Source organism: Armigeres subalbatus, chromosome 1 (genome assembly GCF_024139115.2).
Source record: "Armigeres subalbatus isolate Guangzhou_Male chromosome 1, GZ_Asu_2, whole genome shotgun sequence".
NCBI classification, from domain to species: Eukaryota; Metazoa; Arthropoda; class Insecta; order Diptera; family Culicidae; genus Armigeres; species Armigeres subalbatus.
This window is the reverse complement of record NC_085139.1, coordinates 63,393,493-63,420,695: the sequence shown is the minus strand read 5'-3', so window position 1 is coordinate 63,420,695 and position 27,203 is coordinate 63,393,493. Positions and strand designations below refer to the sequence as shown.

Genomic DNA, 27,203 nt, shown 5'->3' with positions numbered 1-27,203 from the left:
TTTGCAAATGTTCGACCTGACTGGATCTGTTGAAAGTCGTATCTCGGCTTTAACATCCGGCTTTCCACATGACACCTTTTCGTGAATTTCTTAAAGAATTTCGGAAGAAATTCTTAAAAGAATTTGCAAAGGAATTCTCGACCGAATCTCTAGAAGCATTTCTACAGGAATTTTCGGAGAAATTTTGCAAGATATTTCCGAAAATAATTTGGACTTTCCAAGGATTTCCTGAAGAAATTTCTGAAGGATTTCTCCTAAAACAATTTCCGAAGGTATTCCTAAAACATTTTCCATAGGTATTTTCGAAGAATTATCCAAAGGAATTTCTAAAATAATTTGTAATTAGGATTCCAAATTGAATTCTGTATGAATTTCCGACATTCTTAAATTACTGCAAGCAATTGTTACGAAATGTCTTAGGATTTCTTCTGAAAATCCGGAAATTGCATCGGAGATAAATGCAGAAATTTCTTTAGATATTCCTCATAATATTCCTTCGAAAATTCAAAGAAGTAATTATAAGAAATTTTTGTAACATCTTTCTTTTAGGATTTTTTTTTCAGTATTTACAAATTGTTTTAGTATTAACATTGGAAATTCCTCTAGGAATTTCTTTCTCAAGAAGTCCCTTTGGAAACTCGAAATTTACCTCAGGAATTCAGAACTTCCCCCAGGATTTCTTCGAGAATTCTTTTAGGTATTGCTTCAGATTTATTTAGAAATTCTTACATAAATTCATTTGGGAATTACTTCGAAAATTCTTTAGAAACTCACTACAAGATTTCTTTTTTTTTTCCTAAGAACAATCTGAATAGATGTGAGACAAGAATTTCTAAACGAATTACTGAAGGAATAATTGAAAAAAATCCGTAAGAATTATTAAAAGAATACTCGGAAGAACTTCCAATGAAATTTCCAAACAAATTCCAAATGCGTTGCGTTGCGTTGCGTTGCGTTGGTAACGGAGTATTTCGTAGATTGCATACTGATAGCTGTCATGTATATCTTTAACTTCCTTACTCCAAATGCTTATGGAATACTATTTGGGAATTAATAGCAATCCAAATGGAGGTCCGAGAAGAGAAAGCATGAAAACTACCATTGCTGGCCACGCCCATCTTCTCCGTTACAAGGGAAGGGAAGGAAATGATGATATGACATCTACTTAACAAGAGGCCAGCGACTCACCGACGCCCTCATAGATGTCAAGGAGTTGGATGGTTGGGAGGGATGTTGTACGGGAATCATCACTATAAGCAAGTGATAACAGAATGCATTTCGTAAATACGTTGGGAGTTACGTTGCTAAGAAAGTTATTGTAACTCCGTTTTCCTTTGTCGTCCTGTTCCTGGGATGGGGCAAGGTATTTAATCTGTGCCCTGGCTAATAAGCCTAGGTTCAAGCGCCATTGATCGCTCTCTGAAACGAGATATATAAACACTTGCAAACTCAATTCCCTTCTACAACAACGTTATTATATATATAAAAAACGAACAGTGGGTAATGTCTGTGACATAACCGCTAAGTGGACGTAGGACTTGACTTGACAATGCCTTTAAGATACATAATATGTCAAATTTCTCACATCAACTATTTTGGATACATAATCGGCGTTGCATACCATTCCTTGGCAAAATCTTCTCATCAAACCGACACAGAAATCAAATCTACCTCGAACAAGAATCATCAAAAAAAATTCAGGAAGTATCTGTCCGGTCACGAAATATTAGCCTCGACAGTGGCAACCTTCCCAATGAAGGACTGGCTGAAATAAACCACAAGTTGGCTCAGCAGGGGATGTAGACTGTATCTCAGCCCTTTCACTGAAGAGCCTTCTAATCCGTGCGATAACGACTGAAGGAGAACATTATTTTAACTCTTAGAGCCTTGAAAAAGGCTGTTTTGCTCCGGCTAAGTGCAAAAAGTAAGAAAACGATCTTTTCAAATAACCGCGAATTTCTAGTGATGGTATAAAAAGACTGAATGCTCTGCGAGCGAATGCATTTTTCTTTTTATACCTTATTTTGAATCTTCTCTTCTTCTCAATTGGTGGGCCAATCAGCTAGTGTCTTGTATCCCGCTTCTTTGTCAGCCAAAGCGTCATCATCATCAACGCGTTCGAGAAGGGCTTCTTCTTTTTACGCTTGTTGCTCGCTGCTGGCGTCTATTTCCTAACGGGACTTTTCGCTAGATACAGGCCAATAAGCCGGGCAAGCGAGCTTAGAATTGCAGTTCAGGTGGGAAGTAGGGACACGGCAGGTATTTTCGTCTGTTCGTCATAGTCTCGAAAACCAATAAAAGAGACGCTTTTTTGTAAAACTCATACGTACCAAATCGTAGGCTCAGGAGAAACGTTCTGCTATAGTGGAGTTCTAGCAAATGTACGTTGCTTTCGTTGGTTTTAGCCCCTACGACGATGGACGGAAATACCTGCCGTGTCCCTACGTGTTCTTTTCTGAGACAACATTGTTAGTAGTAGAAGGAAGGAAACACTCGGACATGGGATTTCGGGTGATAAGATTTAGAATTGGTAACATGGGACGATCATTCAGTCACGTTCGCTTTGTGTGCGGTCAGTATCAAACAATGTTTATCTACATATTTTTTTATCAATGCCAAAAAATCCAACATTTGATGAAAAATCGATTGAGAGTTTATTAATGTTTGAGCTGTTATCGGTGTTTTTATCCAAATAAGATTATGTGAAAGATTTGGACATCTTATGAATCTTTAAAGGCATGGTCAAGCGAAGTCCTTCGCCCACTTCTGCGGTTAAATCAGAAAAATTATCCACTGTTAGTTTTGACGCTATTTATGAAAATCACGCATAAAATTTTATCTCTAGAATATTGGATTTGGCACCCAAGTACAATTTCTATCCCGAAAGGGTATTGAAAGCATTGATATTGATCTCTATTATTGGCTCTCTGAAGAACCGTTTGTTTTGGGACATACATGCTGCATCATGTGGCTTTTTTCAGCCTGTCTCCGCTCAGCACCGATGCCGGCCGGTCTCGGCTCGACTCTGCTGCTGCTGCCGGTATCTGCTCAGCATTGCTGCTTTGTCGGGTTTGTAGGGTGGACTGATGATGATGTAGGTTAGGTTAGGCTAGGTTTCGGCTGATGATGATAGCTTCGATGGTGTCGAGCCAGAAAAGCGGTCGGTGCAGACTTCATTCCCTGCTAAAAGGTGTGAGTGCTGTTCAATCGATGATGCGGTTGCTTCGCTTGTCCCGGTCAGAATGAAAGGAAAAATCGCGTTGCGCTATTTTATGGCTTCTCGGCAGACCCAGCGGCTGCTCATTCGCTGGTGTCTGCACCAATCAGAACGTGGTAATGGAATGATGCAAGAATTATGCGGTACCCATATTTATAGGTTCCCTTGATCTCAATGTTTTCATTGAAAACAGTTTCATGCCTATTGAAACAAGTTTTTCGGGTCTTATCAAGCATGGACATGGAAGGCATACTTGAAATCTGTCGATTTAGGGGCTTACCGCGGAAATTCGTCCACTGAGACGAACGGTATTAACGTTTAAAATCTTTCAACATAGCGTAACGCGGTCGATTTGAATATTTTGAAATGACACCCGGTATAGTAAAGAGAGACGTAAGTCCTACGTAAAAATAATGATAACTATGATATGATTGCAAACGCTACGATTATGATTGTTGGTTAATCTTAGCAAAGTTTTCAAAGAGATTTCAGATATGAAATACTTAAAGCAATTATTAAAACAAGAGATTGAGCAAGAGAAAAATGCAAAATGCATCAGCAATTTTATTTGTTGAATAAATGTGATCTTCTAGTTTACCAATACATTAAGATTGATTATAAATAATAAAATACATGGAATGGAACATAATTTTTTGGTATTAAAATGTTGTTACAAAGGGAGTAGGTATATTTTATATGATGATAAATTCTAACAAAACTGCTGTACATTTAAAAGCTTCGCTAGTTCGTTCACTTTAACAGAAATAAACTTTTTTTTCATTTATGTGATAATGCTTTAGATTCGCAGCTTATTTTAAATTACTGAAATTTTGAAAATCAAGCAAATCAATTTATCCAATTGATTCTAAAGTAAGTGAAAGCAGTAAAATTTTGGATATTTTCTACACACCGGATATAACGCCCTAATTGTTTTTTTTTGTCATTAAACAGAGGTACCAAGGAACAAACTCACCGAATTGTCGTCTTTTTCCTATATGACGCAGACAAAACACTGCACTTCACTTTATAAGGCACTTGAAAAAAATCTACATACATTTGGAAAGAAATAATCATAATGCATAAGCAGAAAAATGACGGGAGCGAAATAAAAACACGTTCAATCGGAAGCACGGCGCACTACGATCCAATTTCGAAACAAATTCCAAATGGAATACTAATATAAATTTTAGATTTCTACAAAAATTCCTTCTCTTTCGGGAATTCTGTCAGGAATTTCTTCGGGAAGTAAAACAAAACCCTGCTTTGAATCTAGAATTAAGACTTGCAAAAATAAACAAAAATATCGGGATTCAGTCGATCATTATCGGAAATTCTCGGGAATTCCTTAGGAATTTACTTCAGGCGTTGCTTCGAAAATTTCTTTAATAATCATTCAGGTGATATTTCGTGAATTTTTCCAAAAGTTCGTTCGCAAAATCCTCCCCCAAGAATTGTCAGATATGAAAAACGGAACCGTTTGGGTAATCATCCAAAGGGATGATCAAACTGTGGAAGTTTAATTTGATTTAAATTTGTGATTTGTCTTAAAAGTTTTACAAATTTGAGCATAATATCTACTTACAATTTCAGTATGTTTTCCTCCTTTGACTTCGTCTCAATTGTCCTCTTTTACCATTTCTATCGATTAACCCTCTAATGCCCATGATCGCCTTTAGACGGGGTACTTTGATTATTTTTTGTAATTTTCAATTGTTCAGATTTCGATAAGTTGTTGATGTCGATCAATAATATTAACTACAATGCATGTTCAAATGTGGTTTAAAGTTAGTTATCAAAATTCTACACATTAATAAAAATATTTTGAAAATTGAGAATTTTTTGTTCCTATGTGTTTTTACTTGTATATCTTTGAAGAGTGAAACATCTATTTAATATTTTTCCACAACTATTCATTTCATTTATTTAGTCTACATCTAAACAGATAACACTGAATCAACAATTTGACGCCACAATACACGGTTCAAGGCCGCATCTCTCCATCCTCGAATGCGCCCCACGCTCGCCAAGTCGTTTTGCACCTGGTCTGCCCATCTCACTCGCTGTGCTCCACGAAGTCTCGTACCTGCCAGATCGGAAGCAAACACCATCTTTGCAGGGTTGCTGTCCGGCATTCTTGCATCATGCCTTGCCCATCGTACCCGTCCGGCTCTAGCTGGATACTGGGTTCGCCGTAGAGCTGGGCGAGCTTGTGGTTCATTCTTCGCCGCCACACACCGTCTTCTTGCACACTGCCAAAGATGGTCCAAAGCACCCGTCTCTCGAATACTCCGAGTGCTTGCAAGTCCTCCTCGAGCAATGTCCATGTTTCATGTCCGTAGAGGATTACCGGTCTTATTAGCGTCTTGTACATGCCATATTTGGTGAATCTTTTTTGATCGCAGTTTCTTCTGGAGCCCGTAGTAGGTCCGACTTCCACAGATGATGCGCCTTCGTATTTCACGACAAACATTGTTATTAGCCGTTAGCAAGGATCCGAATTCCTCGACCACCTCGAAGGCATCCTCGTCTATCGTAACACTGCTTCCCAGACGGGCTCTGTCGCCCTCGGTTCCGCCCACAAGCATGTACTTTGTCATTGATGCATTCACCACCAGTCCAACTTTTGTTGCCTCATGTTTCAGGCGGTGTACAGTTCTGCCACCTTTGCAAATGTACGGCCGACAGTGTCCATGGCAGTCATCCGCGAAACAAATAAATTGACTGTAGCTGTTGAAAATCGTTCCCCTGCTATTACACCCGGCTCTCCGCATGACACCTTCTAGTGCGATGTTGAACAACAGGCACGAAAGTCTAACACCTTTTCTTAGTGCCGGCGCGATTCGAACGAACTGGAGTGTTCGCCCGAAATCTTCACTCAGTTTTGCACACCATCCACCGTTGCTTTGATCAGTCTGGTAAGCTTCCCACGGAAGCTGTTCTCGTCCATAATTTTCTATAGCTTTACGCGGTCTATACTGTCGTATGCCGCTTTGAAATCAATAAACAGATGGTGCGTTGTTGGGACCTGGTATTCACGGCATTTTTTAAGGATTTGCCGTACAGTAAAGATCTAGTCCGTTGTCGAGCGGCTGTCAACGAAGCCGGCTTGATAACTTCACACGAACTCATTCACTAATGGTGACAGACGTCGGAAGATGATCTGGGATATTACTTTGTAGACGGCATTAAAGATGGTGATCGCTCGAAAGTTCTCACACTCCAGCTTGCCGCCTTTCTTGTAGATAGGGCATATAACCCCTTCCTTCCACTCCTCCGGTAGCTGCTCAGTTTCCCAGATTCAGACTATCAGTTTGTGCAGGCAAGTGGCCTGCTTTTTCGGGCCCATCTTGATGAGCTCAGCTCCGATACCATCCTTACCAGCTGCTTTATGTTACGCTATGTTACGATATGTCCTGACGTCGATAATGACGGAGAAGTGTCGTCCATCAATGGTCGATTTGTGATTCTGTCTGCAGTGGTGATCTCCAGGTGTACCGATACGGAAGGCTGTTTTGGAAGCAGGTGCCGCGAATGGCCATATTATTGGAGGCGGCGAAATCAATTAGTCGTAGGCCGTTTTCGTTCGTCAGCCGGTGAGCGCTAAACTTCCCAATAGTCGGTCTAAACTCCTCCTCTTGGCCAACCTGAGCGTTCAAATCTCTTATGATGATTTTGACGTTGTGGCTTGGGCAGCTGTCGTACTTACGTTCCAACTGCGCGTAGAATGCGTCCTTATCATCATCAGTGTTTCCGAAGTGTGGGCTGTAGATTATGCTGAAGTTAAAGAACCGGCCTTTGATCATCAAACTTCACATTCTCTAATTGATCGGCCACCACGGCCATCGGCCACCGCAGTTGATGGTATGATTACCTCTAAACGTTCGCACCATTGATCCCTTCCAACAAACTTTCTGCAGCGCTCCGATGCCGAATCCACGGTCCTTGAGCACATCGGCGAGTATGTGTGTGTGCTCCCGATGAAGGAATTTGTTTTGTTTCTTATGTCGTTTTCGTTTATTCCGAACGGTGTACACCGGCGGTGCAACATTTGCCACCGCAAATACGAACGGTTTGGGTGCAACTTTTTGACTGCCAACACATGTTTTCGATGGTGTTGGTGATGTCGTCAATCCAATCTATCAAATATCATACACACTTAAAATAAATCGCCGACTTCGGTAAAATTTTACCGAAATCTCAACCGCTGAACTGTTCGGTAAATTATTTTACTGATTTTCGGTGATTTTGACAGTTGAGCAATGGAAAAAAATACAAAAAATCTGTAAATTAATTTACCGAACAGTTCAGCGGTTGAGATTTCGGTAAAATTTACCGAATACTGTAAAATGAGCTAAGTGTGTATCAAATATCATATAGCGACTAAATATTATTGAGATTTATATAAGGATGTAATATTTGTAAGGATGTAATATGATTATGTAATATTTTTGTCTTATTTTTAATGTTTTTTTAAATATCTACTGTATATTACACAAAGTATTACACAAATTTTGTAATTTAATTTTGCAAATTAAAAACGTATAAAGTAGTTTCTTATGCGTTTTGTTTATTGTTTGTAACATATTTAAATGTAGAAAAATCTTCAAAAAAAACAAAGGGCAATTGTAGAATTTGATAAATTGTAAATGTTAGAAATTCATGAAATCTAGCCGTTTATATTTATTTGAAAACTATTTGAAACGAAGATCGATTCAAATACCGCCATCGGGGGTGACGATGAGTTAAGAATGAATCATCGCTGTTACTGGCAGCCAAGAGGTCGATAACAAAATCGTTGGAAAACGACTGGTTAATTAGATTTGGTTAATTAGTTTTCTTGCTACTAAAACTTTTAAATTGTTGACAGTGACCTATTTTCAACCCCATTTGCTTTTTTGTCACCCCCAATGACGGTATCAAAATGATCAATCGATTTTGAGTTTTACCAGAAAATAATGCAATACGAGGTTATGGACTTCAACATAAATTTTCACATCTCTACGTGATTGATTTAAAAAAATCTAATACGTTACGTTACGGATTTACTCCAAAGCTGGTCTTCTGAAACTTGATATTTTTTCCTTTACTTCAATAATTTCATATGAATTGAACATATTATAAAATTCATTTGTATTCATAGTACAAAATATCAAGTTTAAAAAAAGACAAAAACACTATTTATATCATTGCTATGAAAAAGTATTGATAAAAGCTGAATCAGAAGATAACCGGATATGGCTGAATCAAGAACCGCATATGTGTAAATTTAAATTATTTCTCGATTTAAAAATAGTTATGTAAATTGACTATTAATTTGAGATCAATTCCAGAATTTCACAGTCAAACCTTGTTACATCATGTCAATATTCGTTTGAATAAAGTTAAAATATAATGTTGAGGAAAATGAACAAGTTTGTTCTATCTGACTATTCGATTTACTACATTAAGAAAAGAAAATATATAAATATAAATAATGAATAGTTTTATAACTATATAAATTTATTAGAATAAAATAAATATATAAAGGTTTCTCTCTCTTTTGTTGATTTTGATTTATATAATTGTAATTGAAAAATCACTAATAATTAGAATAATTCATTAATATTATAACAAATTGTACAATTATAGAAACTTCTTTGGATACAGATTCTTTGCAGCTTTTGATTCTACTTCAACAACATTGATAAACATTATTGAATATAATATCAATGAGGAATAGATATCAGCAGATAATAAAATAAAAACAAAGCCATCCGAAGAACCTAATAAGAAACGGAGTAGGAAACTTATGACAGCTCCGCATCGCATAAGTATTGGTACCACGCGGTGCCTCCCCTCTACACTCGCTTCGGGTAGGGTGTAGATTTTTCTGCACCGGTGGCAAAAAGGTGCAAGAACGGAACTGCACCGTTTTTAAAAACGAACGATTCCAGTGTAAGTTTGCCTACACCGGTGCAAGCGGTGCGAATAAACGAAAACGACATTATTTTTGTGATTTTTTTTTACCATAGTGAGCACGCGTGTTAACAAAAAGAAGCGACGATATTGGTGCTGTATTTCTTTGTTTTGCGATGAGATGAATATATGTTCAGTGAAATGAAAAAAAAAAACGGATCAGTTCCCCTATTTGGTTGCGGGTGTAAATCTTTTTTGACCGCAGTTTCTTCTGGAGCCCGTAGTAGGTCCTACTTCTACAAGGTTCCAAGGTTGACGAATTAAACGACCAAATCGAAAATTTAACTAATATTCCTTACTTTCCTTGATAACATTGAGAATGATAGCTGAAACCCAAGCTCCATTCAATTGCTTCCCTAGAGCACAGACAAACAGACATAACACATTGAACATTTACCCATCAAGTTCATCGTCGTTCAAACACTAACGACATCTGTTGATTACAGTTAGTTGGGCAAATCACGAACCAGATGGCGGTAGTGAGCAAACGTCAAACTCGAGCAAAAACGATGCGCGCGCCACAAGTGATCGACTGGCCAACTAATGATTATTTGAATTGACCAGTAAATCAGTGAACGATGAAAATTTGACGAGTGTTATGTCTGTTTGTCTGTGCCTAGAGCATGTAAACATTTCACTAAATCCCCTTACTTCCCCAGTCCCCTCTTTCTCCAATCGAGGAGTTTATGAGAGATACGCTGGTTAATTAATAAATTTATGAAGAAACCAGAACTGAATTAATCAAGCGCACAATTCAAGTGAACCATTCTGAAAAATAATCCGAGTGGTTACCAGTAGGAGGTAATCAATCTCATAAATTTTCATTATCTCTAGAATTTGGTCTCTAAAAATTAGGCTTGTGACTTTGTTGTATACTGCCTTTATTCGCATACGAGTCCCATGTCAGTTTTCTCCAACTTGAGTAGTTTGCCGTTAAATTTTTCTAATCTGGAAATGCTAATATCATCTTCCAAACTTAGACGTACATGTTCATGATAGAATTAGAGGCGAAAGTATAAAATTGATAGTTCCATTAGGATAAGGCAGGCATGAAGAATGGTTTTATAGAAGTCGCTTTCAAATCGACTTCTATAAAAACATTCTTCATGCCTGCCGTATCCTAACGGAACTATCAATTCTATACTTTCGCCTCTAATGCTATCATGAACATGTACGTCCAAGTTTGGAAGATGATATTAGCATTTCCATATCATTGTAAATCGTTTAACTTCACGTAGAAGTAACACACACGAAATCATTAATTTAGTGTTCTAATCTGTTTCACATGGAGAAATACAAAAAAAATCTAATAACTTGAAAAAATCAATCTTTCCAAAAAATTTACATAGGTAATATTCTTTATCTGTATATATTGCTATGGGACAATTAAATAGACCATATTTAAGTTTATTTTTGGTGTTAAAGAGTATCAAAATCTGGAATGTGACTTTTATGCGAGTAAATATTTGTAGGATTTGATTGTCAAATTTCTAGAACAAAGCCTACTATTTTATCAGTTTTTTTTAAAGGAGACAATTTAAAGAATACTTCTGAAATAAAATCAAAATCGTCATAAATTTGCATGGGACTCTTATGCGAATCCTGGCATAATAGTCACCTTACAACCTCGTGCAACTTGAGTCTCACTGAGTACATATATTGTGTTTTCAATACAGCAAAATTAGCTTATGTCTGTTTAAAGCGCAGTGTTTTAGCCAATAAGTTGAAAAGATGCATATAAAAAAATAATTTCAATAGGTATACTGCCGTCATACGCATATCTGTCCCATGTTTGCTGGGATTTCCTATATACATTGGACAATTATGCGTAGAACGGCAGTATACTAATATTTAGAAAAAAGTTTTTAAGGTTGCTTATTTTTTATGTATAATGTTAGGCCCGAAGTAGCAAACGGATTCAAAATTTATAAAAGGGTGATTTTTTTTACAGTACTTCAAATGTCTACTTTGTAAAAAGTGTTTCTACTTGCCCCGGTGTACCTTTGACGAAATATCAAATTTTTCGAATCACTTATTGAAAAATGACATACTATGTCAAACTGTTCGAAATAATAGCGGTTTTGTTTTGTAAATATCTGAAGAACAACTAAATGGATGGTTTGGTTATTAACTTGAGTGTTGGTGCGGAAAGAAGATTGTATAAATAATATGAATAGTGCAATATGACATTTAAACTGGTTGTATGTAAAAAATAAATTCAATATCTTGGTTCGGTATGGGCGAATTGCGTTGAAATTTTGACACAAATCGTAGAAATTTTTGGGGAATCGTGTAAAAAAAGGTTCACTGCACGAAGCTGCAAGACCTGTGAAACAAGGTGCCCCAATGCCCCTTATTTGTTATGCCTTCCGGAAGACCTTGGCTTTTTGGATAATTATTAAAAAATCATTCTATAATGAGGGTAATTTAGCAATATTGTAGTTTCTTACGTCGTGCGGTGGAAATAAAGAATTCCACTCGATTTCCTGGAAAATTCTAGACTAATAATGTGAGAAATATGAGAACGTGGGGTAAAATCAGCATGACTCAATACCCAGCATCGTGCAGTAGACAGAGCTCGCATATAACACGATTCTTGGCAAAATTCGAGGTCCAATATGTTAAGTTTTGTTGATAGTTTGTAGCTCCGATATTGATGAATTGCATAACAAATAAGGGACATTGGGGTAAATCGAGATCTTCCAGCTTCGTGCAACGAACTTAACCACCTTTTCACGATTCCACAGAAAGTTCTACGATTTATGTCAAAATTTCAACGCAACCCACCCATACCGAACCGAGATATTGAATTTATTCGCGTTATGAACATTTTTTGTGCAGTGTAACGAAAAGGGAAGCAGCGAAATTGTTACTTTGTTTGGGTTTATCTTATCGATAATTGTTAGTTCATCCATCCTCACGAGTCACGAGCAAATAACCAAACGTCTTTTCTCCAATTCAAATCCACTTGCAATAAAAATCATATTATTGCATGCTTGATTAGCGGCCACCACCGTCTAACCACCAGCACCACAAGCTGCATCGTCCAAATGTAACTGGATGCCCTTGAGCTGCATATCGTTTGAACCCTCCTCTCCTCTCTCTTTCTCTTTTTGTGCTTCGCGCGAAACCATTAATATCTACAATAAATATACATTGTGCTAACCGATTAAATAAGTTCCACCGATAGGACTTTCAGTTTCTAATCAGCAATTTGGAAAGAACATTTCATCGCGTGACTCACGTGAACTGGTTAGCTGCTCCAATAGAAACCATCCAAAATTGCGCCATTTTTGGACTTATGAAATCCAGCAACATGAGTGACTACTAGGCAAGTGATTAATAGCAACAGTACAAAGCTTAGTCTACGTTCGGAATCTCTCGACCGAAAATGACCGCGAAACATCCCGGAGTGGCCGGCAGTGGACCGTCCTCCATTCGGCCGCCGTCACATTTCTCCAGCCAGCGAAACTCGATGATGTCGTCGACGGCATCGCTAGAGGCGGCCAACGAGAGCAAACGACGCTCGATACTTATTCTCTCGCTGCTCGCTGCATGTGCCTTTCTCTTCGTGCTCTGCCTCTGCCTGCTGAGTGCACTGGTGCTGGTCGGCAGGAGGCTGTCGGAACAGTCATCGCCACCACTGTTCTCGTCGTATCTCACGGTGAGCAGTGCAAATCAAACGCCATCGCCGTCACCAAGTGGCCATAAGCAGGGTAAGAGCATCGATCACTTTAATCGTCCAAATCTGTTCGGCACAGATAAGGGAACATTTGATAGGGCAGAAGACGATTCTGATAACAACGAAACGACCGGCAACAATAGGACGTCTATATTCCTACCGAATTCAGTGTACTCAGGAGGGCCGGGTGGCATGAACGTGTTGAAGATGGGTTCGAAAGTGCTTGAAAAATTGAGTTTCCGGCTGCCGCGGCATATCAAGCCCCATCACTACGATCTGCAGATGTTTCCGAACCTGGAACAACAGACGTTCACAGGACGGGTTGGAATCGACATCACCATAAGTGAGCCGACGGATTTCATTGTGTTGCACAGCAAGCAACTTGCCATTACGGATACAATGGTGAAAAGAATGAAAGCCGACCGAACGGAGGAGCCGGTTAAGGTGAAACAGGCGTTCGAGTTCGAGCCCCATCAGTACTGGGTGATAGAAACAGAGGGGGTCGGGTCGGGCGAGTACCGGTTAAGTATGAACTTTAGCGGCAATTTGGCGAACCGGATCGTTGGATTCTACAGCAGCACCTACAAGGACAAAATCAGCAATACGACCAGGTATGGAATGGGAGGGTTTGGTGAGGGAAGTTTGTTTTGCCGGCAACGGATGAGTGAACGTGAGTGTTTATATTTTTCTTGAGTTGGTAGAGACGGTAGAGTCAGTTTGCAAAAGTACCTATATGCTACGGTTTATTTTTTATGTTCGTACAAGGGTAAATGTTCGAGTGAAACTGTACCATTCGTCAATGTTTTGTGGCTGGAATCAAATTTAAAAGTAGTATATAGGCAATGAAATTCCATCAAAATGTATCGAGACTCCCAAATATGATCAAAACCCTAAAGCAAATCCGGTCATGAATACAAAATACAACCCCTCACTGTTGATAGACAAAGAGCAATATGCAATCAAAATATTCTCAATCCAGTTGAAAACCGGAATTGGGGGATAGCTAAGTTGGATTTTTCTCACAATCCATACGTTAAATCTAACTTCGGAAGTGGTGCGCTGTTTGCATATCGCGAAGCGCCATTCAGCCCACCACTTCCGAAGTTAGGTTTAACGTACGGATTGTGAGAAAAATCCAACTTCGCTAGCACTCAATTTCGGGTTTCAACTGGATTGAGTATATATTTGCGGGACTGACTGATGGTATAAAATCTCAAGGACCTTCGTCATATTCAGTAATTGGCACCACATTAACGTTTCCCTTAGGATTCCAAGAGGGAAAGCGTTTTGATTTTTTATCAATACAATTTGGTAGGTAATTGTTTAGATTTGCGTGTGTGCATAATTTTATTGTAATATGGCTCCCGACGAAAACATAGTAACTCTGGTACTGGGATTAATTTAAGTTCAGCCCCAATGTGTGATGTTCCTTTTTTCTGGAACCAATTTTTAGTTGCCGTCTTCTGTTGTGAAAAAATAATTAGTGAATATGTACATTATATGGAAGATATTGATTTGAAAAATGTATTGTATGTAGCCACTTTCCCTTCGATGAGACTCGCACCCAGGACTGAGGGTCGTGGGTTTCAAGTCCCATCGAAGGGAAAGTAGTTACCTCCAATACATTTTTCAAATCAATATCTTCCACATAATGTACATATTCACATATGAGTTGTAACAAATTTATGTTATACAAACCTAAAGATAAACATTCAACATGTACCTAACAAATAACAAATTAAAATAATGCACATTCTCTCCTGGGGCCCTGAGAGAGACGGCTAGGTGGTGCCCGCACTACGGGAAATGACGAGGTTTTTATATGAGATTTTGGTCAATCAGCCAAATCCAGCAAATATATTTTATATTGCGTATTGTGCATTTTGTCTACAGCAAACAGTTTGCCGTATTCATAGCTGACCTTTTGTGTAGAATTCATATCATATTGCTTTTTGCATTGAAAATTTTCGTTTCGGCACTGAAATCATTGACACTTTTCTTCCGCGATAGAGTATTGAATGAAAATATGCGTGTGTGCATATGGCTCCCGACGAAAACATAGTACCTCTGGTACTGGGGATAATTTAAGTTCAGTCCCAATGTGTGATGTTCCTTTTTTCTGGAACCAATTTTTAGTTGCCGTCTTCTGTTGTGAAAAAATAATTAGTGAATATGTACATTATATGGAAGATATTGATTTGAAAAATGTATTGTAGATAGCCACTTTCCCTTCGATGGGACTCGCACCCAGGACCGAGGGTCGGGGGTTTCGAGTCCCATCGAAGGGAAAGTGGTTACCTCCAATATATTTTTCAAATCAATATCTTCCACATAATGTACATATTCACATATGAGTAACTGTTGTAACAAATTTATGTTATACAAACCTAAAGATAAACATTCAACATGTACCTAACAAATAACAAATTAAAATAATGCACATTCTCTCCTGGGGCCCTGAGAGAGACGGCTAGGTGGTGCCCGCACTACGGGAAATGACGAGGTTTTTATATGAGATTTTGGTCAATCAGCCAAATCCAGCAAATATATTTTATATTGCGTATTGCGCATTTTGTCTACAGCAAACAGTTTGCCGTATTCATAGCTGACCTTTTGTGTAGAATTCATATCATATTGCTTTTTGCATTGAAAATTTTCGTTTCGGCACTGAAATCATTGACACTTTTCTTCCGCGATAGAGCATTTGCACATTTTATTCACTCATACATCTATAATACTGTCAAAATTTGCATTTGACAATAAAATTTTCAGTTGAAAGCTCTATTTTTTGACATCGGTGCACTCACACAACTAATCGACATCAGTAGTCAAAAATCAGGGGTACCAACTTGACAATCATCTCCTTGTCCCCGAGTCTGGCGTTGGGTGCCCGGCGTGGAAACTCGAAGGAGGGAATACAATTTTGGGATTTATGCGCAATATTTGGGCACCCAGAATCAATTAGTGCCATTTGGCATTAACGATTCGATGTCTGTGTCTGGAGCAAACACTACTTAACATTTAATTGCCTAAATTAAGGCTTTCTTCTTGATTCCAGACACAGACTCAACTAACAAAACTGACGCAATATCTAACACAAATGACACATATTCAATCGAAAAATTACAACTATTTGAACAAAATAAAAGCAACCGTAACACAACCTTACCCAACAGCACAAAATTTTTCATGAATCGGAGAACCGATTCATGATAAATTCTTAAGTCAGCTAGTGACGAAAAATCTGACTAGAGGACTAACAGACTGGAAGCTTAACCTAAGCTACAAATCTCAAAAAAATAAATCTATTCTAAAACTTCATAAACGGTAGCGAATCCTACCAAAAGTTGTCTGAACGCCAACGAGTCTTGGCAAATTGTCCTATAATCAGATTCTTTGCTACGCTAAACTAACTCTGTTGATTCTACAATTAAAATGGATTACAAATGGTTCTCGCGAAAAATCAAATGAATCACATACTAAACAATCAAATCGATACTTGCCTTGCAGTAATATCAAATCGCCATTACTATCATTGTGGGTTATTTAGCTGGGCGCCATTGTAACAAATTTATTTTATACAAACATAAAGATAAACAATCAACATGTAACAAATAACAAATTAAAATAATGCACGTTCTCTCCTGGGACCCTGAGAGAGACGGCTAGGTGGTGCCCACTACGAGAAATGACGAGGTTTCATATGAGATTTTGGTCCATCAGCCAAAGACCGCAAATATATTTTTATTGTTTGCTGTATTCATACACTGCTGGAAAAAAAACATTTCGATTTCCATAAGTTCTGCCTTATGAAACCTTAAAAATTCATTTTATTTCGTTTCATAAGATTCAAATGAAATTCAAAAGCCTGCCTTATGAATGTCATACGGTAATCTTATGGACGAGCCAAGTTCATTCCAAAGCGTCATCTCAATGACTAATTGTCAAAATGGCTGATTTTCCATAATCAAATGTAAATTGGTCAGATAAGTAAGTTCATACTATCGAACAGCAGAAAACTAAATTATTTATTAGTTTTTAGCCATTGTAATATTGTCATTCTCGCAAGCTAAAGCGCACAGTGGAATCTTTCGCAGTTGATACGCATTATCTGCAGATGGTCCAATAAATCCGGGATGGACGGAACAGTTGGCGGTTGTTTTTGTTGATACTCATCAGAAGACTGGCAGTGTCGCCGCTCAACAAGCGCTCAGTTTGAGCTTAACATATATTTATTTTATATTTATACCGGAAGATTACCCGACGGAGTTCGAATTTATCGTTCATCTCGGAATTTGTCTTGGATGCTTGTAGCCATCAAGATCTCAAGTAGATGGCAGAATGCCGTAACGACATTTTCGGTATTTGTGACGTGCTGCTATCGTTAAAAAAATTGAAAAGAAGAAAAACGACCATGGACACTTGGTGCAATTTAACTTGAGATGGACATATGTCCAGAGCAGAGACGACCTTTTACACCAACATCGCTTTGGAATCTCAAATCCACCAGAATGAAAGAATCAACACAAACCGATTCTCGGCATAATGTATGTTTCTCATCTGCAATCGCAAGCCCATCCATAGATTCAACAACAACCACCGAAAGCGCATATTTTTCTTGATATGAAAAATGTATCACCACTCGGATGTATTTCCACTAAAAAGCCCAGTATTTTCATCATCGATCAAACGTAAGTACATAATATGATTGCATTAAAACGTACAATACATAAGTTTATATTAAGCACAGATAAATGAAAACAAAGTGTCCAAGGAAAAATCCCTCTACGACTACCACTACCACTACCCACTACCACGCAAGCATTCCACTTCAACTACTTCTTGATGTCGGGTCTTCAAACCGGTTAGATCGAGAAGATAATGAAGTCGTTGGAGCCGTTCAAATCATCCAACGAAATATTTGCTAAGTGTTCAATGCTATGCACGGAGAATGAGGAACGTAAGCACGAACATCAAAAATTGATTTAAAATCGGAAACTACCTCGGCAGTGGAAATGACTGAAGCAAATGGCGACTATTACAGCTCAAGCGATAGCAGGGAATCATCAAAGGGAGCGAAGGAATATCCATACTACCAACCCCACCGTCACAGGCTTGGTCACAGGTAAAGTATAAATATGAGAGAATTCTGAATTCTTTCGTAAATGATAGTTTAAAGCATAGCTTCCCAAAGTTGGGGGGTCGCGACCCCATTCCATAAGATTTACACAGGCTGGGGGTCGCGACCCACCACTTTGGGAAACTATGGTTTATAGAATACATCACTCAATTGGATGCATGCATTCATTACAGCTCACCCGATGATTATCACCACTTACGGATCAAAGGATCCTGGACCGATTGTTATTATTATCGAAGACCCAGTTCCACAGCAGCCGATACCTGCATATGGGGCAAAAGGTATTATGTTCCCTCTTGTGCTCAGCACAAAGAAATGAAAATTCCCACATTCTTGAGCTGCATCCTCCAAAAACAGCAACCTGCTTAGTACTTACACCAAGCGTACGCATTCGTCAACCCATCTAAATTAACACCTCGTCATTTCTATGCATCAATCGTTGTTCAATGCCTAACGCCTCGTGACCGCCAAAGGCTATCTACGTATAGCCAAACAAGACTCGTTGAATTAAAGTGCGTCTGTTACTATTGAACTGAGCAAGCATACGCTGCAAAAGATGGAATAGATGGAGACTGTCTTGAGAAGGAAAAAAACGAATCGTTAGAACTGCTGCAACTGGATGTCAAATTGAACAAACGTGCTCTAATGACTAGTACCATTTAGTACTGAAGAGCACCATCGACAGATTCCGGCTGAAATACTTGCTGCAGTAACAGTACCGGCATTTTGTGTAGAGTATTGCAGTGACCTCAAATGGATACCACTCCGCCTATGATTTGGTGCATGAGAGTCCACCGAGACAAACAGACAGACAAACTTCAACGCGGAGCAATTTACGGTAAAGAACTAACCGGTGTTCCAGTAGATGCACAAGGGAGTGGACAGCAGTATTTTCAAAACCACCTGGAGTATTCCAACATTAGCGTCATCCGGGTGGGACTGATCAAGCTGTATGTCGTATTCCTCAGACTACGATTGCGGTGGTAATACGAGGCGGTGAAAAATGTCGTTTTACGTTCTTATGTCGTATGCTCGGTCGTATGTACATGATTTACTAACCACGCGCAGGATATTTTTCCACCAACTCAGCATGGAAAAATGGATGTTTTCAACTGGTGATCAAGCTGTTCCAAACTTAAAAGCAACCAATATGGTCCCAGATTCAGTAACAGACAGGCAGAAAGGATAGGAGACAAACACGGATCATTTGACGGGTCAGTTTCTCATGCAGGTTCATGTTTGAGGTATTGCTAATAGTCAAAATAATGACACTCCTTCCCTCCAGTATCAAGAAGGTTTAGTAAATAATATTCTGTATCAAAGCCATCATATTTTTTTTAAATTTAATGAAAAACAAAAGAAAAAATAAAAAAAATATTTTCCTATATTTTCATACTCCATGTAAATGAACTTCATTAGGTTGCCTTATGGATTTTCATAAGGTTGCATTAAGATAAACATACTTTTTCAATATGAGCTTAGTTCATCTGAAGTTCATTCTGTTTCATAAAGCTACCTTATGATTTTCAAACCGTTTTCTTGTGGCTAAATTTCATAAGGTAAGTTAATGAACTTCGGAAGGTTTTTTTCGGCAGTGTAGCGGAGCTTTTGTATAGGATTCTTATCATATTTGGGCACCCCGAATCAATTAGTGCCATTTGGCATTAACGATTCGATGTCTGTGTCTGGAGCAAACACTACTTAACATTTAATTGCCTAAATTAAGGCTTTCTTCTTGATTCCAGACACAGAATCAACTAACAAAACTGACGCAATCTAACACAAATGACACAGATTCAATCGAATATTACAACTATTTGAACAAAATAAAAGCAACCGTAACAGAGTTTTCACAACATTGTAAATTAATGTCCAAGTCGAGTGGTTTAATCCCCGGAATATATGCAATTAACTTTGATTGAACTCCCGTCCCGTCTTTCTGTTTAATGTTACTTTTAGCATTTTTCGAAGATTCATCATCGTATAGATTTTCTGTTTGAGATTGCATAATTTAAGTTAGGATAGGAAGTAATCGTCCTCCTGTACATCATAAAAATGAAAAAGGATAGGAAGTAGGAATTTGAAAAAAAAAATGTGAATGCTGTTAAACCATGCACAAGAATTTTGTTCCCGTTGGATGAAGTTTTTGTTACGATTCATTTTTTACGTTTCACGTTTATAAAAGTTTCAATTCATGTTGCATTTGACACTGTTCTGTGTTTGGAAAAAAAAGCTTAGCGGTGAATATTTTTAGGCACACACATTGCGATACTCACTTTTGTTAATGAATATAAGTTCACTTTGAGAATGTATCGAGAGAATACCATGTCGAAGAAGAAAAATGGCTTTGATGTAATTAAAATAATTGCACGTGTCTTAGTTTCTTTAATTGCACCCTTTCTCAATCGTCTAGTCTTATGTTCTTCTTTGGTAAAATCTTCCGCTATGTCCATGATAGCCAGGTTCTAATTTTTGATGAAAACCACGGTATTAGGCGATGCGTGGAATTAGGGTATGTCACGGTATACACACGCTCGCGTGTCCCGTATGTAGCGCACTCTATCGCGGCTTATGCTTCTTTACGCATTTCAGGTCGTATTAGTAATCCACTCTTATCACTGACTACACACCTCACCCTGGTAGTTCTCACTGGTTTCGATAAATGCATTCTTGATGGCCGTCCATTGCTCTACGCTTTCACCTTTCGAAACATGCCCGCTGCCCGAGTTCCAAGTTCTTCAACGAACGATCACTTCACACCTGAATCATCTAATCGGTCTGTGTTAAATCGCCGCCTGAGTCTCTCCTCCCGTCGGTGATTCCGAGCAACACGTAATTGGTTTAGAAGGTGATGGTCAGACACGATCTCAGCGCTGCCTTTATTCCGGACATCATTACGCTTCAATTTTCCGCTAATACAGATGTGATTTTCAATATGTTCATCACAAGAGACCCATGTGACTTTGTGCACTGACTAATGGAAAAAGAGCGATCTTCCAATCACTATGCCGTTGTTGCCCCAGAACTCTGCAAACAGCTCACCAATTTCACTTTTTTTTTCAACACCATGACACGCTCATAGTCCGCGTTGTTCAAGCTGATCTACGTCCATGTAGATCCTTATGTGATCCTTCGGAACATTATGCACGACGGCATTCAGTTCACTGTAAAAAAATGTATCCTCTCTCTACAGCATCGATCTCCGCATAACATTGGTGATGTCCCTAAACCGTTTCCTGCATATGGCAATGCGTATTCTCTCAATTAATGCCCCCAAAAATTGATGAGTGTCGATTGACGCTAAATAGGAAACTAACTCCTTAGTGCCGGGGAGCGTTCCGGAATATAACATTAAGCAGTACCTACCTGGCACCTGGTTGGCTACAGCGTCGATACACTTATGCTCACACACACTAAGAAACTAAAAATTCTTTCCGGCTCCGAGTATTGTACTTTTTGCTCGAAAATATCAAAAGCTTTCCGGTGCGCCTCGCTTAACGTCCATGGTTCATGTCGGTAAAGGGTTACTATTAGAATCAGAGTGTTTGTTACGGCATTTCTCGGGACGGCAAGAAGGCCGACAATGAACGTATGGTGAGTTGCTGTCACTGTTGTTCCTGATAGCATTTCGAGTGCGCAGGCGTCAATGACAGTACAGCGGATCCCGACCGGACCTTGACTTACCCGAACTGCCAGCAACCTTCCGCGATAGTGTCTGTGAATCCATCCAGAAGTAAGACAGGTAGTGTGGCTTCAATAGGGTCCAACAGCGTAAGAACAAGAAAGGCTAGATTAGAACTCCAGAGGCTCGAGGCTCAGAAAGCTTGTAACCTGCTCCCTTTACCTGGCAAGTGCGTTAGGTGATCGTAGCTTCCGTTAGTCGAGCATCTGATTACGCTCTCAGTCTTGCAAATCAACATAGCCAAATTATTCATGTCGAATCATCACACTCCACAACAAAACAACAGAACAATATCAACGGATCGATCGTTGTCAATTGTCGATCGATCGCGCCGCATACCTACTCACATGCTCCGCTGGGCGCATGCTGCTTAGAACCCACCACAATCGAATAAAACCACTCAACCATACCATCAAAAGGATCATGGAGTGATTACCATAAAACCACATCACCGGTTTTAGAAACCCTCTCACGCTTAACTCGATGTTTGATAAGAGAGTTCATTTGAGAATCCTCTACTTATCGGTTCAACGTCAAGCAGACCGGGACGGTTTCAGTGCAGTTTAAGCAAGTGCTAGCAGTTACCTTTCACGCTATATAGTTGCCGGGTATTGTGTGGTCTAACCGATGTGAGTCGTCAGTAGTATACCAATGGCTAAGTTCAACAATAAAAATGTAAGTAAGTCTTTATTTCACTCCATATTTCTTTTGAGACTAGAACTTTTCTTTTGGTTTGGGAAATTGGCTCGCTTAATTCTGCGTGGTGGTTCCCCTTTTCGAACCTGATTCCAGCTGCAGGTCAAGTATTAGGGTCGTGGGACCAATACTAGCTGCATCTGTTTTAAGTTATCGTATCCTATCGTCTCCGGGTATCATGCGCCCCCCGGTCAGAGGGGAGGTGACAAGCTTTCGCATCGAAACGTCTGGAGCTTAAACTACGCGAACAAGAACAGGAAAATAAGCGCAGAATGAAGCGGAACTTTAACAAATTGAAGCATACAGTATTGGAAGAATCATTACGAGAAATTATAGAGATGGAAGAGGGAGAACAAAATGACAACGGCAGTGAAGAGTCGGTGGAAAGTCGAACGAGCAAAGTACAGAAGTGGAGAGCGATCAATTCGACGATGGTAGCCTCGACGGAACAGGCACAGCTGATTGACTCGAACCGACACGGAACACTGTCAGATACCGAAGTATTATCAGCTAGGCAGAACGGTATGCAGCAACCAGCAATAAATATAGGCAATATACAGGCAGTATTACGTTAGGGGGCCCTCCTTAGCCGTGCGGTAAGACGCGCGGCTACAAAGCAAGACCATGCTGTAGGTGGCTAGGTTCGATTCCCGGTATCGGTCTAGGCAATTTTTGGATTGGAAATTGTCTCGACTTCCCTGGGCATAATAGTATCATCGTGTTAGCCTCATGATATACGAATGCAAAAATGGTAACTTGGCTAAGAAACCTCGCAGTTAATAACTGTGGAAGTGCTTAATGAACACTAAGCTGCAAGGCGACTCTGTTCCAGTGTGGGGATGTAAAGCCAATAAGAAGACATTACGTTAGGGCAATCAGGTTCGGAGCCAACGTTAGCTTAGCTTAGCTTAGCTTTAGCTTAGCTTTGACTGACTACACATATCTATGGTTGCTACTCCGTGATTGACCAGAATCAGTGAAATTGCACAAAGAATCAACTGAATGATTGACTGGGATTGTTCAAGGATTCTCAGTGTGCAAGTTTCAGTGACTCTAAAATTCAAATGATCAATAACGGCGCCGGCCACGTCCTTGTAGTCAGTTAGGAAGAAGGAAGGAATATTAGTAGGTGGTTTTTGCTATTTGAAGACCGTGTTTACCTCTGCATCTCCACAAAAACCACAGGAAGGATTATCAGTTAATTGGTAGGCATCGTTGGATCTGGATTCACTTTGATAAGCGATACGACCGTGCCATTCTTTATACACAGTGATTTTACCTAGCCATGAATCGGGCACGAAAAGTATTACAAACTAACTACCGGGCGCGCAATGCAGAACACAATATTTCGACCGATCGCGCGATCGTTCTGCTGTCCGAACAAGAGAAATTACGCACTGAACTGATTTTTATTACCAGCCGCGCAAAGCAGAACACAATATTTCGGCCGATCGCGCCATCGTTCTGCTGTCCGAAACAAGAGAAATCTCGCACTGAACTGATTTTTATTACCGGCCGCGCAAAGCAGAACACAATATTTCGGCCGATCGCGCCATCGTTCTGCTGTCCGAAACATGAGAAATCTCGCACTGAACTGATTTTTATTACCGGTCGCGCAAAGCAGAACACAATATTTCGGCCGATCGCGCGATCGTTCTGCTGTCCGAAACAAGAGAAATCACGCACTGAACTGATTTTTATTACCGGCCGCGCAAAGCAGAACACAATATTTCGGCCGATCGCGCCATCGTTCTGCTGTCCGAAACAAGAGAAATCTAGCACTGAACTGATTTTTATTACCGGCCGCGCAATGATGAACACAATATTTCGGCCGATCGCGCCATCGTTCTGCTGTCCGAAACAAGAGAAATCTCGCACTGAACTGATTTTTATTACCGGCCGCGCAATGATGAACACAATATTTCGGCCGATCGCGCCATCGTTCTGCTGTCCGAAACAAGAGACGACACCTACTGACCTGACCTTCATTACCGGCCGCCCAACGATGAACACAATATTTCGGCCGATCGCGCCATCGTTCTGCTGTCCGAAACAAGAGAAATCTCGCACTGAACTGATTTTTATTACCGGCCGCGCAATGATGAACACAATATTTCGGCCGATCGCGCCATCGTTCTGCTGTCCGAAACAAGAGAAATCTAGCACTGAACTGATTTTTATTACCGGCCGCGCAATGATGAACACAATATTTCGGCCGATCGCGCCATCGTTCTGCTGTCCGAAACAAGAGAAATCTAGCACTGAACTGATTTTTATTACCGGTCGCGCAAAGCAGAACACAATATTTCGGCCGATCACGCGATCGTTCTGCTGTCCGAAACAAGAGAAATCACGCACTGAACTGATTTTTATTACCGGCCGCGCAAAGCAGAACACAATATTTCGGCCGATCGCGCCATCGTTCTGCTGTCCGAAACAAGAGAAATCTCGCACTGAACTGATTTTTATTACCGGCCGCGCAATGCTGAACACAATATTTCGGCCGATCGTGCCATCGTTCTGCTGTCCGAAACAAGAGAAATCTCGCACTGAACTGATTTTTATTACCGGTCGCGCAAAGCAGAACACAATATTCCGGCCGATCACGCCATCGTTCTGCTGTCCGAAATAAGAGAAATCACGCACGGAACTGATTTTTATTACCGGCCGCGCAAAGCAGAACACAATATTTCGGCCGATCGCGCCATCGTTCTGCTGTCCGAAACAAGAGAAATCTCGCACTGAACTGATTTTTATTACCGGCCGCGCAAAGCAGAACACAATATTTCGGCCGATCCCGCCATCGTTCTGCTGTCCGAAACAAGAGAAATCTAAACTGAACTGAACTGATTTTTATTACCGGCCGCGCAATGATGAAGACAATATTTCGGCCGATCGCGCCATCGTTCTGCTGTCCGAAACAAGAGAAATCTCGCACTGAACTGATTTTTATTACCGGCCGCGCAATGCAGAACACAATATTTCGACCGATCGCGCGATCGTTCTGCTGTCCGAAACAAGAGAAATCTCGCACTGAATTACCGGCCGCGCAATGCAGAACACAATATTTCGGCAGATCATGCGATCGTTCTGCTGTCCGAAACAAGACAAATCACGCACTGAACTGATTTTTATTACCGGCCGCGCAAAGCAGAACACAATATTTCGGCCGATCGCGCCATCGTTCTGCTGTCCGAAACAAGAGAAATCTTGCACTGAACTGATTTTTATTACCGGCCGCGCAAAGCAGAACACAATATTTCGGCCGATCGCGCCATCGTTCTGCTGTCCGAAACAAGAGAAATCTCGCACTGAACTGATTTTTATTACCGGCCGCGCAAAGCAGAACACAATATTTCGGCCGATCGCGCGATCGTTCTGCTGTCCGAAACAAGAGAAATCTAGCACTGAACTGATTTTTATTACCGGCCGCGCAATGATGAACACAATATTTCGGCCGATCGCGCCATCGTTCTGCTGTCCGAAACAAGAGAAATCTCGCACTGAACTGATTTTTATTATCGGCCGCGCAAAGCAGAACACAATATTTCGACCGATCGCGCGATCGTTCTGCTGTCCGAAACAAGAGAAATCACGCACTGAACTGATTTTTATTACCGGCCGCGCAAAGCAGAACACAATATTTCGGCCGATCACGCGATCGTTCTGCTTTCCGAAACAAGAGAAATCACGCACTGAACTGATTTTTATTACCGGCCGCGCAATGATGAACACAATATTTCGGCCGATCGCGCCATCGTTCTGCTGTCCGAAACAAGAGAAATCTCGCACTGAACTGATTTTTATTACCGGCCGCGCAATGATGAACACAATATTTCGGCCGATCGCGCCATCGTTCTGCTGTCCGAAACAAGAGAAATCTCGCACTGAAACTCGCAATCAAGTTCGGAGCCAACGTTAGGAGGACTAATCGACCGAACCGACAGTACCATTATACTATGTTCGCACTAGGGCCTTCTTCTTCTTCTTATTGGCATTACATCCCCACACTGGGACAGAGCCGCCTCGCAGCTTAGTGTTCATAAAGCACTTCCACAGTTATTAATTGCGAGGTTTCTTAGCCAGGTTACCATTTTTGCATTCGTATATCATGAGGCTAACACACTATGATACTTTTATGCCCAGGAAAGTCGAGACAATTTCCAAACCGAAAATTGCCTAGACCGGCACCGGGAATCGAACCCAGCTACCCTCAGCATGTTCTTGCTTTGTAGTCGCGCGTCTTACCGCACGGCTAAGGATGGCACGCACTAGGGCATTGTAACATGTAACTGCGATATTGAGGGATGTCATCATCCTTCGTTACATTCAAGTGACAATCAACACCATATAGTGATACCAAGCGGGACAAAAATGATGATAAACCAGGTAAACGAGAAAACATGACAACGACGAGTATTACCAGGATGTACAAAAGTGAAAACACGTAAGGATCATTAGAACCGAAGCCGAGTGACTCTAAAGTTTCTACCAATCACCATTTGGTTGACAAGGAAACACTCTTTCGCATTTTTCCGGTGACGTTGCATGGAAATAATCGTTCGATTTCTGTGGACGCATTCTTGGATGATGGGTCGGAGAAGACGCGGTCGATGAAGAAGTGGTAAAACAGCCAGGGGTGGTCGGAGAAACTCAACCATTGTGCCGCCAGTGGACAGCAAATGTAAAAAAACGGAGGCGAATTCCCAACGTGAAATCGGACACGCAGGTTCGGCCAAGCATTATTTAAGTGATATACGAACCACACGAACGGTGAGTAAGCAAGACTTGCCGAAGCAATATTTACGGAATTCAGAGCTGGCCGCTCGTT

At 40.3% G+C, this 27,203-nt stretch overlaps 1 protein-coding gene across 5 annotated transcripts in view; it reads left to right on the top strand.

Annotated features, from left to right (window-relative positions):
• LOC134226297 (aminopeptidase A) overlaps positions 1 to 27,203 on the top strand; it is a 99,703-nt gene that overhangs the window by 61,133 nt on the left and 11,367 nt on the right. For 2 of the 5 annotated variants that reach the window (XM_062707001.1, XM_062706983.1), the window contains exon 2: positions 12,351 to 13,465. The exons of 1 other annotated variant lie outside the window; for it this stretch is intronic. In XM_062707001.1, coding sequence (XP_062562985.1) covers positions 12,564 to 13,465 — 902 coding nt within the window. In that variant the 5' untranslated portion in view covers positions 12,351 to 12,563. The remainder of the gene's footprint in view (positions 1 to 12,350; positions 13,466 to 27,203) is intronic. 2 more of the 5 variants (XM_062706992.1, XM_062707009.1) reach the window with 1 other exon arrangement.